This window comes from Budorcas taxicolor, chromosome 7, assembly GCF_023091745.1.
Source record: "Budorcas taxicolor isolate Tak-1 chromosome 7, Takin1.1, whole genome shotgun sequence".
Classification (NCBI taxonomy): Eukaryota; Metazoa; Chordata; class Mammalia; order Artiodactyla; family Bovidae; genus Budorcas; species Budorcas taxicolor.
This window is the reverse complement of record NC_068916.1, coordinates 101,064,266-101,079,578: the sequence shown is the minus strand read 5'-3', so window position 1 is coordinate 101,079,578 and position 15,313 is coordinate 101,064,266. Positions and strand designations below refer to the sequence as shown.

Genomic DNA, 15,313 nt, shown 5'->3' with positions numbered 1-15,313 from the left:
AACTGATGCTTTTGAACTGTGGTGTTGGAGCAGACTCTTGAGAGTCCCTTGGACTGCAAGGAGATTAAACCAGTCCATCCTAAAGGAAATCAACCGTAAATACTCATTGGAGGGACTGATGCTGAAGCTGAAATACTTTGGCCACCTCCTACAAAGAGATGACTTATTGGAAAAGATTTCTTGATGCCGGGAAAGACTGAAGGCAAGAGAAGAAGAGGACGACAGGATGAGGTGGTTGGATGCCATCACCAACTCAATGGACATGAGTTTGAGCAAGCTCTGGGAGATGGTGATGGACAAGCAAGCCTGGTGTGCTGCAGTCCATGGGGTCGCAAAGAGTCAGACAGGAGTGAGCGACTGAACAAAATAAAGTCTTGTTTTTAAATGTGAGGGGTATGGGAAGCTCTTAAAAGAGCTTTGGAGAAGCGCAATGTGGTCTGATTTCTGTTTTAATAAGATCCCTGTGGCTGCAGGAATGAGCACAGGCTCTCAGGATATAAGAGCGCAAGGCTGGTCAGTTAGGAGAGCTCTCTTCAAGGTCCAGGAATGAGAGGCTGGGGCAGGGGCCAGGGTGGGAAAGCTGGGCGTGGGGACAAAGGGCTGGATTCTGGACATATTTGGAAGGCAGAACCAACAGGATTTTCTGGCACATGATTTAAGTGGTGTGAGTAAGAGGAGCCAAGAAAGACCCCAGTCTATTCGGTCTAGAGAAACCGTAAGACAGGAATTGCCACTTAGCGAGATGGAGAAGTAAGATACACAGTATTTCAAATAAGAGAACTCTTGTTTATGACCATTTACTTATAAAAACTGAATAGCTAACTATGGAACAAAGATCATAGTGCTGTTAACCATACATGGGTATTTTTATTCTCTATGTTCTGTAAGTCAGAAGACACAGTTCATGAGATGTCGGAAGGTTAAATCCATTTATTAGCCTAAATGGCGTATGTAGTGGTTTCGATCGGGGATCAAAGGACAAGAGTCTATGGGTAGCTGCCTGCTTCAGTAAATAAAGTTTTTTATGGGAACAAAGCCAAGCTAATCATTTACATATTGTCTGCGGCTGCTTTCTAACTACAGAGGTTACAACTGGGACCTTATGGCTGACTGGCAAGCTGAAAATATTTACTATCTGACACTTTAAGAAATAATTTTCTAATCTCTGGCTTAGATTTAGACAGGGATAATTCAAAATTGTGTTAAACTGAACTAGGTTAACGGCAATATGTCTTTTAATAGCCTTTATCAGGAATATTTTATCAGAATTCAGATTAGCATCATTTCTTTCTAGAAAGACATGAGAATATTTTTTTAAAGTTACTGAACAATTTAGGATGGAGCCAGTAATTTATATTTTGATTTTTTTTAACTAAAGAAAGCTTTTATTTTATAATATATGTGTAATAAAAAAATACGTCCGTGTGTGTACACATGAATGCACATAGAAAAATACATAGTGGTAACCATTTCTGAGAAACACAGAGGCCATTAACAGATCAGCAACAGAGAATTATGAAATAAGCATGCATCTCAAATTCAAGTAAAACTGTATTTAAATCCTTGTTCTTTAATTTACAGGCTATTTGGCTATGGACAGCTTATTTAATCTCCTTGAGTTTCAATTTCTCATATAAAAGAATTGGAATATTTGTACCCTGAACACAAAGTTTTTATGAGAATTAGTAAGACAATGCTTGTAAAATGACTGATACAGTAGTGTTACATAATGAGCACTGAGTAAATGTTTTCTCTTTAAAAAAATTAACCAATTAAAAAAAAAAGGACTCTAAATCTTATTAAGAAAATAGGTGATTATAAGGGAGACTCTTATACAGTAGCTATTTTTTCTAATATCCTTAGGTATCCTGTTAATTCGAAAATATCAAACATTAACTGAAAATAGAAGTCTCCTTTCTGTTTCTCATTTTTAATAAAAAAAGGAAAAAAATGGTCTCTGTCTCTCTCTATATATGCGTATATATATATCTCTCTCTATATATATATTTACAAGACTGAACGCAGATATGTGACATGTTTAGATTATTTTCACGGTAGCAAACCTCATTAATAGTTCAATCTTCCCTAAGTGGACATTAAATAGGTTTTAGTAAACATAAGGAGGAAGCATCATACTTTAAACTTATATAATTAGCAATGAACTATATGAGACTTTAGCTGTTTACAAGAGCCATTTTTTTGTATTCTATTTATTTGTATAATTGAGGCTTGCTAATAAAGCAAGAGGTGAATTATATAAATAAATACAACTTAAGTGAAGTGAAAAGTGAAGTCGCTCAGTTGTGCCCAACTCTTTGCAACCCCATGGACTATAACTACCAGGCTCCTCTGTCCATGGGATTTTCCAGGCAAGAATCCTGGAGTGGGTTGCCATTTCCTTCTCCAAGAGACCTTCCTGACCAAGGGATTGAACCCAGGTCTCCCACATTGTAGGCAGATGCTTTACCGTCTGAGCTACCAGGGAAGTCCAAATACAATTTAAGAATTTGACAATTAGCATCCTACATGATACCAATCCTGAACTTCCAAAAAAGAAAGAGGAAAAAAACAATATGACACAGCTAAGCAAACAAAACAAGGGCTGGTGACCTTCCTTTCTAATAACCACTAAATTTTCTTTGCCATTAGCTTCTCTATTGGTGAAAGAAGTAATAGTTCTTCCTTGGTTTGGGGAAGGGGAAGGGCATACCATTTTAATCTCTTTTGCTGCTCTTTTTCCAAATCTTGGCATTTTATACACATTGCCTAAGTCTTTCTAAATAAAAAACACATACTACTCCAGAATTTGGATATTTCTTGATTTCCCTTCTTCAATAGCAAGATCACCATGCTTCTAGATTTTCATAAAGAGAGAAATAACGAAGAACAGAGGAAAAAGAAACACTAAAAGGCAAGAATACTGTTCATTTTAAGACAATGACTTAATGCAACCAGTTTTCACCCATGGTCTTTTCTTCACTGCAACAGAAATGCCCTGGTGCAGGACGGGCTACTGGAGGTGTTTCACAATCCTGGCCTCACAATGCTTAATATTGTCCAGACAGCTGCTCTCAGTCAAATACCATCAGCCATGTGTGTTCTAGTGTACAGACTGGGTCAGAAGAGGATGCCGCGTAGTGGTGGGCAGGTCAGAGGACTATGGAAAGTAGAAAGGAACGTGACTGCCAAACACTCAGAGGTGGTCAGGAAACCAACGGCAGGGTTGCACGTTCAAGGTCTCAAGTCAGGTGGGAATCGCCCCTGGGCGCTGCCCAGCTGCTTCGGATCCATTCTTTACAGTGAGAACAGCTAACCTAAGGCTGATGCCCAGAGGCTGACGTTAATTTTCTCCTTTTGTGCAATAAGGCTTAATCTGAAAGTCAAACTGGCCTGTGAGGGAAAATGGAGACACAGAAGGGTGGAGTGTCTCCCTTCCTTTTATTTTTGTGCTCAAAAGAAAACAAGAGTTTTTATTTTTTTAATGAAAATATTACATAATAATAACTAGAAAGGAGACAAGTAAATTACAAACCCCAAAGAACTAAAAATTATTCCAGTAAAGCTTCATTTTTCTGGGCTCCTTTCCTATCTTGTCCTCAATTTTAAGCTCTGGCTGGGGAAACTTTTCCCCTATAATGATTGAATTTAAAATACCTAGATTTAACCTATTACAATATACCCCCAAATCAGTCATAAGTCAAACTTCTGTACAACTAAATGATTTTACATGAAAAAGTTTAATCAGCATTCTCAACATAAGAAAATGAAAGCACCACAATTCTGCATTTACCTTGTATTATGTATTACCTCTTTGATAAACACATATCCTTAGGAAATGCTGTTTATAAGTGATGTTATGATAACAGCTTGATATTTTAAAACTGATTTCCTAAGCTAGTACAGTAAGAAAAGCGTATGAGAGCTAGGTGCTTATCATGTGATTGCACATGCCTTGTGGCAGCAAGGGAAATTTTTCCTTTCTTCCATTAGAAAATAAAAAAGTTAAAATATATTAGTAAACATTTCCTAATGTTTGTTGTTCATGGGGGAGAAAAAAAGCAAAAACAGAGAAGGATTTTGAGAAGCTCTTGAGAAAATTTTGTAGGAAGTATTTTCTTCATTCTGGTTCCATTTGAATGACTACATTCTTTCACCATTATTTTGAAACAAGTGAAAATTTAAGGCTCTAATTTCAAGTTTTTCAACTTGTTGCTCTAGAGTGTCTGATTTTTAAATTCAGAACTCTTCGGTTTTCTTTCATTCCTGGTGATAGATATTTGTGCTCGGGAGCACAGAGGAAGACCATCTTCTCATTTTCAAGCATGATCTGTGACTCTTCAAAAGATAAACACAGAATGAGACCAGAATTTGCAAGCAGTTCAGAAAGGAAAAAGTGTTTTCCTTCATAGTTCTCAAATCGCTCCCAAAATAAGGGAAGAAAATGACAGCCTAACACATCCTGATGGAAAGAAATTCAATTATCACATGATTTAGAGTTATTAGGTTCAAGAGAAAATATTTAACTTTTATAAAATTATATTTTTTTACAAATTAATTTAATTTGTGAATCCTTAAACCAAGACTTCAGAGAACCTATGCGGCACAAACAACAATTAAATAAATGCTCTGTAAACACAGGATCTGAAAGGACTTAGACAAGAGTAATTTTTTAGTGAGGTCCATGTACAAAGTTCCAAGCAGAGTGAAGAAATCCAGGCTGACTTCAAATAAATACAGAAAAAAATTAAAGTTTCATATTGAAGAACTGCTTTTGATAACTTTTTTTCTAGGCATAAAAGATATATAAGAACTTTGAGAAAAACATCCATTCTCCGTGTTCATTCCCTGATCATAAGGGCCATTTTTAATGGAAATTACTCAAGAATAAGCACACTGAAAGATTTACTTCTTTGCTTATTTTCCCAGATTTCTCTCACCCAGGTTCAAACCTCCTATTTTTCTTCACTGGCCACCTTTCTTATTATTATGATGTCTTATCTACCCTATGAAACAATTACTAAAAGTATAAGGGCTGGTAATTTCTTTCTCATCTTAAGGTTCTTTCAATGACAATGAACTCATATTTTGGGAGAACTTAGCATGTACAGGGCAACTAAACAATACTACTGGTACAACCTTGCTCAGTCTTCAGAATTATCCTAGGTAGGTACTATTATTATTGTGTCTATAGAAGAAGGGGCAAGACCAGCTAGTTAAGAAAATTCCTGAACTGACACCACAAGAGCTGTAACAAAAAGGCTGTCAGCCTGGTTCCAAAGCCTACATTTTAGCCAACTAGATTTGGCTTAGATTGAGATGATATACTTTATGTAAAATCACTGTAATTATGCTTTAGTTATTTTATAATCAAACCTCCATGGGAGAGTTAACACATCAAATTGATGATAGCACCTTACAGTGATCATGAGCTGGCAGTTTATCAAACTGTTTTATTTGTTGATATGAGAGCTGGTGACAGCAAAAACCCACAGCATCCCTGGGTAGAAAGAAAATCAAATGAAGAAGAAAATGTGCTAAAAGAAAGAGTCTCAAAATACCACCACTTCAAGGATCTGGATTGGAAGTCGGTGACATCAGACACCAGATTCTACTTGAAAGTGTTAGTCGCTCAGTTGTGTCCGACTCTGCGACACCACGGAACTGTGGCCCCCCAGGCTCCTCTGTCCATAGAATTGTCTAGGCAAGAATACTGGAGTGGGTAGCCATTCTCTTCTGCAGAGGATTATCCCAACCCAGGAATCGAACTGGGATCTCCTGCACTGCAGGTGGATTCTTTACCAAGTGAGATATCAGGGAAGCCCCACTTTACCTCTGTTCTAGGCTACTTAGTAGCTGGTTGCTCATCTCCCTCATCTTGCCAATGCCTGAAAAACACTGATTAACAAGAAGTTTATTAAAGAAGAAAGAAATTACTTTTTTAAATTTTAAGTCATAAAAAAGAAATAGTGAGCCCACTTTGAATATAAAATTGACATAGAAATAAATAATAAACTACTTAGATTCTCTGAAGCTGGTTTATATGGGAGCAATTTTTAAGCCTTTTAAGCTATTTTTAAGCCTTTTACGGCTGCTCTGAAGTCTATGGAATGGTTGAATGGACTGCATCTCAGAGGTCTGACATGACTGGATATTCTTTAGTAAGACATTGATCTAGATCTGTATTGCATCAACAGAATTAATTAGATGTGCTACCTGTATTATAGCTAAGGTTCTTTCCATCTCTACTCAATATCTGCTTGTTTCTCTATCCAAACCTGCCTAACAATCTAAAGTTCCCCAAGGAAAACACTTAAATCAGATTAATTGATGCATCATTTCTTATTGCCAAAACTTAAGATTTTCTTTGTTAAAAAAAAAATCTGTTGGGTGAATATATCTCTTCAAACAACCTGGTCTGCCTAGTTACCAACTCAGTTTCTAGCTTCTCAGTTTCTTCTTTCCTTAACATTTGTTGCTCTTCTTGATCTTCTGCCATTAACACACACACACACACACACACACACACACACACACACACACACACATTTTAACTTCTCAAGGCCCTTCTTTGTTCCCACATTTTTCTTACTCCTTTTTTCTTATATGATTCTTGTATGTTCTAATCTTCATACTATGGTTTTTCTTGATTTCTTTCTCCTTTTATTTTTGTCCTTTATCATTTTCTCCATGTATTTTGGCCAATTGTTCTTACTCCTTTTCATAGTTTATTTCCATCCTCTAGTAGTTTTTCTTTTTTTTTTCTTTCTTCGCCTTCTTATCTCTTTCCTCTTGAGGATCTGTATTAAGTTTCATTTGCATTTTAAGAAAAGAATACTTGTTGCACCAAAAGTACTCATCACAGTTCTAGATCTTTCTCACTAAGAACACAAAGTTTAGGAGAAAAGCGTTTTTGTTTCCATCTCTCCTTGGGTATACTCAACATGGGTATAATTATCATTTCTGGCACTAGTGGTAAAGAACCTGCCTGTCAATGCAGGAGACATAAGAGATAAGGGCTCGATCCCTGGGTCAGGAAGATCCCATGAGAAGGAAATGGCAACCCACTCCAGTGTTCTTGAGTGGAGAATGCCATGAACAGAGGAGGGCTACAGTTCATAGGGTCACAAAGAGTCGGATATGACTGAAACAACTTAACATGCACGCACGCATGAAGGTGTATGAGGTGTATGACTTATATATATATATATATATATATATTGATCTGGCTGATATATATATATATATATATCAGCCAGATCAAGTCAGTAAATACTTGTGGCACGTGGTCAATAGAGAGGGCCAGGGAAAGCAGAAGAAACAGTCAACAACCAGTTCTGAGCTGACCAAACAGAACAATCAAATCAGCTGCCCAGCTAGGTGGTTTCAGTTAAAAGTCACAGAAAATCCAACTCAGTCTGGTTGAAACGAAAAAGGCTAACACAAGGGATAACTCCGTAAGTAGCAATGTCACTGAGAACCTGCATTGCCATCTATGGTGTTAGTTTTACTCTAGACCTGGCTCCTCTCAAGAACTCAGCAGACCCTAAGACTAGATAGATGCCTTTTGCTTACATGCAACAAAAAAAATGCATTCCCAGCCAAAGTCCTAAGGTTTCACTGGATTGGTCTAGATCCCACACCTTCTTCTGAATCAGTCACCATGGAAGGGGAACTGGAATGAAGTGATCTGCTAATCCTAGTCCAGGTGCTCCATCTCTGGATCCTGGGTAGGCAGGATATGGTTTCAGAGTAGAAGCAATGAGGGATGGTATGCTGGAAAGGCAACCAGCAAATGTTCACTGCACACAGACAGCGAAGCTGAATGCAGACAGTGCAAATAACAAGCTGTCCTCTACTCATTAATATATGTTCTTTTTTCCAGTTATTTTGATAATTGTAAGATTATAAAAACTGAGATAACACATTTTATCTTATGCAAATCGAGTTCCTTTTCATTCTTTTATAATCAATTCCTCTAGGAACTCTTTCTGAGAATGTTCACTCCAAACAGTTACCTATTTTTATTACTGCTAAATAATTTAAATGTTTTTACTGTAAAATAATGAGAAGGAAAAAAAACAGAGAATAACAATGAACTACAACAAGTGATTATTTGAGAAAATAATGATATTCCTGTAGGAAAAGAGTGCTTAAAGACTAATTAGTGAGTATTTTAAAAAAGTATTACAAAGTCATTTTAAGCAAATATAGGGGGAAAATCACTTTTGAAAGTGAGAACAGACATGAAGAAGCACACTTCATAAGTGAGTAAATATCACCGTTCTCTCCTATTCCCAATCTGATGATATCTCTTTTTATTAAGTACTAACTAAATAAAGGCCGTACCAAATTAAAGGCCAGGATGCTAATAACTAAACATACAGAAAAGTCACCTGCCTGGTCACTTGTGGATGGGCAAGGGTGAAGGGTGAGGGCCAATTTGACAATAGCAGTTATTTACAGGTACTTAAATCATACACAGGTATTCAAATAAATGAACGTTAATCCTCAGTCCTCCAAAAAAGACCTCCTGTATTTTCTTAGAGCTTCTGAACATCAATTTCAAAAGAATTCTCCCCAATCTGTAGGATACTTTTCTTTTCTCTGTACTTTAAAATAGAAAGAAAATTTAAAAACCAGAATGTCATCTGCAGCAATGAGTCATCAGCCATGGCAGCTCTACAATACCCAGGTCTTCCCCTTTCTCTGCAGCCCTTTATAAACGAAGCTTACCTTTTAATGACACACATAAATCCCGGCACTGCCTGGCTGAAAAGCATAATTAATTCTGGCCTTTTCATGCCTACTGAAACACTTTGCACACATGACAGCTGTGGGTTTGAGAATCCTCTGAATCCCCAAAACAGGGAAAGCCACAGCCACAATCCAGTTCTACTCAAAATGCTCTGTAAGTCACCATGGTAGTTTTGCTTCTACTTCGTCAGATATCTCTCCTATGACAAGCAGATTAAGCTAAAGAAAACTCACAATCAGCCACCTGTATGAACAGCTTTTTTTTTTAACTTTTAAAAGTGTGGAATACGTATTTTCCAAATTCTTGGCAGTAAACACATGATTTCATTTCTCAATTTGTGGCTGCAATAGAGGGGTATTTAAACCACTTAATCTCTTAGATGCAGCTGCTCAATATCATTTTCCTTTATTAGAATATTTTTTCATATTTTAATACATACTTACATGCTGCATTACCAAGGCGATTACTCCACTGAGACTTAAATTTTCAAGGTTCCATTTCAAACCACAAATAATACAGGTAAAATTTTTAAAAAGAAATTTAACTGAAAGATTTACCTTAAAAAATTTAGTCCTCTTTACAATACTTAATTATTCTAGCCCTATTTGAGGAATCTTGAAACAAAATGCCTACTTTTCAAAGAAGTTACTCCTGCTGTAAATGCAGTTTCTTTGTTTTAATTACAGTCTGTATATAGAACACACAAATAATGAAATACAGACTTCCTCTCACCTGTTTGGGTGTGACCCCAGGCATGCGAATATCCAATGCAAAATCTGATGAATCAATAGGAATTACTGGTCTGGTGGTACCAAGACATTCATTGGAAAATGATCTGGTAGTTTCCTTAAACCTTAAAAAAAGAAGACAATTTCAACATCCTTGAACATAATGGAATTTTAACTGGACATGGGAAGAGGAAAAAAAAGGAATTCTATGACTTTAAGACTAAATATTGTTGACTTAGACACAATGAAAAGATGTAATTATCACATAATATTCTATAACATTCTCAGAATCGGATCATATAGTCCAAGAGCAACATGCACCCAGCTTGTGAGCAAAACATAATCAAAGCAACCAAGCAGGCTACATTCAAAACTTGATTCAATATAAACCTGTCAAAATATATATGTTTCTGTTAATGAAAGTACAGTATTAGTCAATCAGAATTATCATAGGCCTGTCAATCTTCTCAAGGCAGAAATATTACTAAAAGCCAGTAAAAAATTTTGTGACTCCTTTTATGAGTGTCCGATATTACTAGTCAGAAACAAAAAAACCAACAATAACATCGCTAGAAGGCAGAGTTTTATGATGGCGGGGCGGCGGGGGACGGGAGGTCCTGGAGGGGGGAGCCTGTGATGTGAATTACAAATGTACAAGTGCATAAATATTTAACACGGTAATTATGAAGAGTATATACAGCTCAATGCTTTCTTGTGAGCTCTTACAGTCTGTGATCTGCTTCTCTCCACCAGTTACCTACCTTTATATCTCATTCTTCAGGCTGTTACAAACAAGAAGGCATTCCAGCCTAAATGACGATATTATACTTTCTCAAATTGTCTCCCCAAGAGGGAGTGATGAGTATTGGAAATCACAACTTCTAATTGGGAGTTCTGAAAGCCAGGACAGTTTAGCTATACAGGACAGGGGGGTGGAGGCGAGGGGGCTTTTTTTTTTTCTGTAAGGGGGAACTTTTACAAGAAGTTTAACTGTGTCAAAATTCCCAAGGATTGCGGCCAAGTGAATCAACCACGTATATTTCTCCAACACTCTTCCTTTTTTTTTTTTTTTCAACAGCATGCACAGAAACCATCCAAACCACATGTCGCCTGTTTAGAAATAAATAAACAAAAACAAAAAAACAAACACCCACCTCTTAAAGACAGAAAGTGGGCTTCGGAAGCCCACACAGCCGCTGGGAAACACGAAGAGGAGAACTAGCAGGCTCCGAAAGCCAGCCATGTCCTCGGCGCTCCGGCCCGGCCGGGAGGACCGGACGGCGCGGCGCCGGGCGGGCGGGAGGAGCGCCGGGAGGACCGGGCCGCGGCGCCGCCGGCAGCCACTACTTCATGGCCCGGGGCGCGGCGGGCGTCCCCGCGGCAGCCACACAGCAGCGCCGCGCGCGCTCAGCGCCCGCGGGAAGCCGGGACTTCTGTCAGGTCCGCGAGCGGAAGCGCGCCTCCCCTCAGAGCCGGCGGCGGGGGGCGGCGAGTTAGACGCGCGGGATGCTTATCGCTCGGGCGGGACAGGGGCGGGGAGGGCTCCCACACAAACCCGCGTCAGTCATCGTCCGGAACCTGCAGAAAATAGAAGCAGATAATGGATGACTAAACACATGACGGCGTGCGTCCCCTCAGCAAATCCCAGCTGAGGTGCTTTCATCCGTTCGTCGCTCCGCAAGCTTGAGCCCAAGCCTGGTGAAAATGCGGGTCTGTTGACCTCCCCCCGCCCCCAAACCCGCCCTCCTTCAGATTTCACAAACCCCCTTAGCCCCCCAGTTCTGCCTTTCCCTGCTTTCTCCTCTCTCACACCCGCTCTTCTCCTCTTCTCTGCGACTTCGTTCCCCCCGCCTTTCCCCTCACATTCACCCCTGCCTCCGGATTTCTTCACTTGCTATGTCACTCACTCCCTTCTAGAATGGAAAATGCACTTGATACCTCTGCTGGTTTTAATATCTGCACTTAATACCTCTTTCATTGTATTACTTTTGATGCCCCTGAACCACCCACTAAAAGAAAAGGGAACTGAAGTTGTGGGTAAAAGCAAAGTTGCTATTGGCAGCCACGAATGGAGAAAAAGGTCTTATAGACATGAAAGCGAATTATGCTTCTTGGTTCTTGAATGTAACGAAGTTTTTCATACAAATGACAGGCTAAGGCAAAAGAAAAGAAAAAAGAAAGAAACTAAAGCAGAGTTTATATACGAGAGTAATCAGATAGGAGAAGACTTTGAGAACAAAGGCATGTTCATATATATATATACATATATATACACACACACACATCACAGATCTGAGGAGAAAGATAACCCCTGCCAAGAATGATCGTCACAGAAGTAATCACTGAAGTTCTCAGAATCATTTTTAAAACAAATCAAATATCTATAGCTAACACCAAATATGAAATGTAAGCACCTATTTAAAAATCCTGCATCTAACATACAAATAGTAATTCCTTACTTAGAAGGCATGCCTCCCAAAAGATATTCATTCCTGAATAAAGTTTGGAGACTTACAGTGCAAGGCAATTAGAAGCAGTAAGGAGAATCTCAGCTGACCCCCACATGAATTTTATATACAGAGAGTATGATCTAAAACAATATAAACATCAGGCCATACAGAACTAATGCAATATCTCAACATTTTGTGAAGAGGACTCAATTAGGCTAAATTATAAAACGTGTGTGTTTTGACTTTACTCTTATTCTGAATATATTTCAGACTGTGTATCAAGTATGTATATTTTAGCAAGGTGTTATTTTAAAATGTATCATTCACAATACAAAGATACTTTATAGGAAAATACTTTAAAGGAAAAGATTTCTTAAAGTTCTGAGTCACAAATAAATCCACTGGCCAGATGAATAATGGTAAAAAAAAAAAAAATCAGTAAGATCATACAGAAGTGCTCCACAATAATAAATTAGCATCTAAATCATTCCCTGGAAATCACAAGAGAGTGAATCTAATCTAAGCAAAACAAACAAAAAATCAAACAAAAAGTAAACTAAGACAAACAGAAAGTATGACCTAAACTTGAAATTAGAAGAGTTCACGGTCATTGCTTTCTAGAAGAAACATAGGTTACATAAACTATAAATAAAACATGATTGACTATCCAACCTATGCAAGGATGCTTGAGGCTCCCCAGCAACCAATGACCACAGTTAATTTACATAAGCAATGACATTTTTAAAAGACTGATGATATTTGTTTGAACTTTCTCTTTGGCTTGCTGTGTGAGCTTTCGGAACAAAAGCCTTTAGCTTTGTCCAATCCTGTGGGTAAAGGAAAGAAGAGAAACAACTGCCTGAAGGCTATGCAATTGCTTTTGTTTACAACGAAATACAGTCCTATGAAATGACAATGCTTAACATTCCCCAAGTTCTTTTCCTCTTTAAATATATGTGAAGAAGGGATTATATTTTTTCTGTTTCATGCAGAACAGGATTCAAGGACAGTCCTTCTTCTAGTTGGCAGGGAGATACAGAATTATACAAACACTTGAAAACAAATTTAGTATTAACATTCTTTAGCAGAAACACATCCTTAACTACTAGTGTTTGAAAAAAGATTCCACTTATCTCTTTGATTTTATTACCTTTGATGTCCCTGAACCACCCACTGAAAGAAAAGGGAACTGAAGTTGTGGGTAAAAGCAAAGTTGGTATTGGCAGCCATGAATGGAAAAAAAGGTCTTACAGAAATGAAAGCTAATTATGCTTCTTGGTTCTTGACATTTTGTAAACTAAAGACAAAATACAAATCATCATATGAAAAACATCATGTCTAATCTTTCTATTTCTTATTTTACAATGCCTGATGACTGTGAAATGTATGTGTGTGTGTATGCATGTATCATCAACAACAACAAATATATATATATATGTATACATAATATTCAAATCCTAGTATTTTTAGGATTAAAAAAATTCAAAATAGAGTTCTTTGATATAATTCATTCTCTAATCAAAACATGGGGCTTCCCAGGTAGCTCACTGGAAAAGAACTTGCGTGCCAATGCAGGAGACTTGGGTGTGATTGCTGGGTCCAGAAGACCCCTTGGAAAAGGAAATGGCAATCCACTTCAGTATTCTTGCCTGGGATATTTCATGGACAGAGAAGCCTAGTGGGCTACAGTCTATCAGGTCTCAAAAGAGATGGATGTGACTTAACAACTAAACAACAATCAAAAAAATGCTGTAATTTCACTTTTTGTACAAAATAGTATATGTTGGGGTTTTCGAAAATGAATAAAACTAAAGGAGAATATGTTCTATTAACGGAGATGATTCACTTCAGCATTCTTGCCTTGAGAACCCCATGAATGGTATGAAAAGGCAAAAAGATATGACACTGATAGATGACCTCCCCAGGTTGGAAGGTGCCCAATATGCTACTGGATATCAGTGGAGAAATAACTCCAGAAAGAATGAAGAGACAGAGCCAAAGCAAAAGCAACATCCAGTTGTGGATGTGACTGGTGATGGAAGTAGTCAGATATTGTAAAGAACAGTAGTGCACAGGAACCTTGAATGTTACCTCCATGACTCAAGGTAAATTGGAAGTGGTCAAACAGGAGATGGCAAGATTGAACATCGACATTGTAGGGAACAGTGAACTAAAATGGATGGGAATGGGTGGATTTAATTCAGGTGACCACTATATTTACTACTGCAGGCAAGAATCTCTTAGAAGAAATGGAGTAGCCCTTATAGTCAACAAAAGAGTCCAAAATGCAGTACTTGGGTGCAATCTCAAAAAGATAAAATGATCTCTGTTCATTTCCAAGACAAACCATTCAATATCATGGTAATCCAAGTCTATGCCCTGACCAGTAATGCTGAAGAAGCTGCAGTTGAATGGTTCGATGATGAACTACAAGACCTTCTAGAACTAACACCCAAAAAAGATGTCTTCTTCATCAAAAGGGACTGGAATGCAAAAGTAAAAGTCAAGAGATACAAGGAGTAACAGGTAAGCAGGGCAAAGGCTAACAGAGTTTTCCCAAGAGAATGCACTATTCATAGCAAACGTCCTCTTCCAACAACAGAAGTGATGACTCTACATATGGATATCACCAGATGGTCAACACCAAAGTCAGGTTAATTGCATTCCTTGCAACCTCTAAAGTCAGCAAAAACAAGACCAGGAGCTGACTGTGGCTCAGATCATGAACTCCTTATTACAAAATGCAGACTTAAATTGAAGAAAATAGGGAAAACTACTAGACCATTCAGGTATGACCTAAATCAAATCACTGACGATTATACAGTGGAAGTGACAAACAGATTCAAGGGATTAGATCTGATAGACAGAGTGCCTGAAGAACTATGGACGGAGGTTCATAACATTGTACAGGTGGCAGTGATCAAAACCAACTCCAAGAAAAAGACATGCAAAAAAGCAAAATGGTTGTCTGAGGAGGCCTTACAAATAGCTGAGAAAAGAGAAGCGAAAGGCAAAGGAGAAAAGGAAAGATAGAAGCATCTGAATGCAAAGTTCCAAAGAACAGCAAAGAGAGATAAGAAAGCCTTCCTCAGTGATCAATGCAAAGAAATAGAGGAAAATAATAGAATGGGAATGACCAGAGATCTCTTGAAGAAAATTAGATGTCAAGGGAACATTTCATGCAAAGATGGGCATAATAAAGGACAGAAATGGTACGGACCTAAAAGAAGCAGAAGATATTAGAAGAGGTGGCAAGAATACACAGAAGAACTATACAAAAAAGATTTTAATGACCCAGATAACCACAATCGTGTGATCACTCACTTAGAGCAAGGCATCCTGGAGTGTGAAGTCAAGTGGGCCTTAGGAAGTATCACTAT

General features: G+C 38.1%; 1 protein-coding gene across 7 annotated transcripts in view; it reads right to left on the bottom strand.

Moving 5' to 3' along the window:
• Positions 1-10,797, bottom strand: part of PAM (peptidylglycine alpha-amidating monooxygenase) — a 172,844-nt gene extending 162,047 nt beyond the window's left edge. For all 7 annotated transcript variants that reach the window (XM_052644035.1, XM_052644036.1, XM_052644037.1 and 4 more), the window contains exons 1-2: positions 10,638-10,797; positions 9,488-9,608 (exon numbers count right to left, since the gene is read on the bottom strand). In XM_052644035.1, the coding sequence (XP_052499995.1) occupies positions 9,488-9,608; positions 10,638-10,726 (210 nt within the window). In that variant the 5' untranslated portion in view covers positions 10,727-10,797. The remainder of the gene's footprint in view (positions 1-9,487; positions 9,609-10,637) is intronic.
• Positions 10,798-15,313: the final 4,516 nt, after the last annotated feature.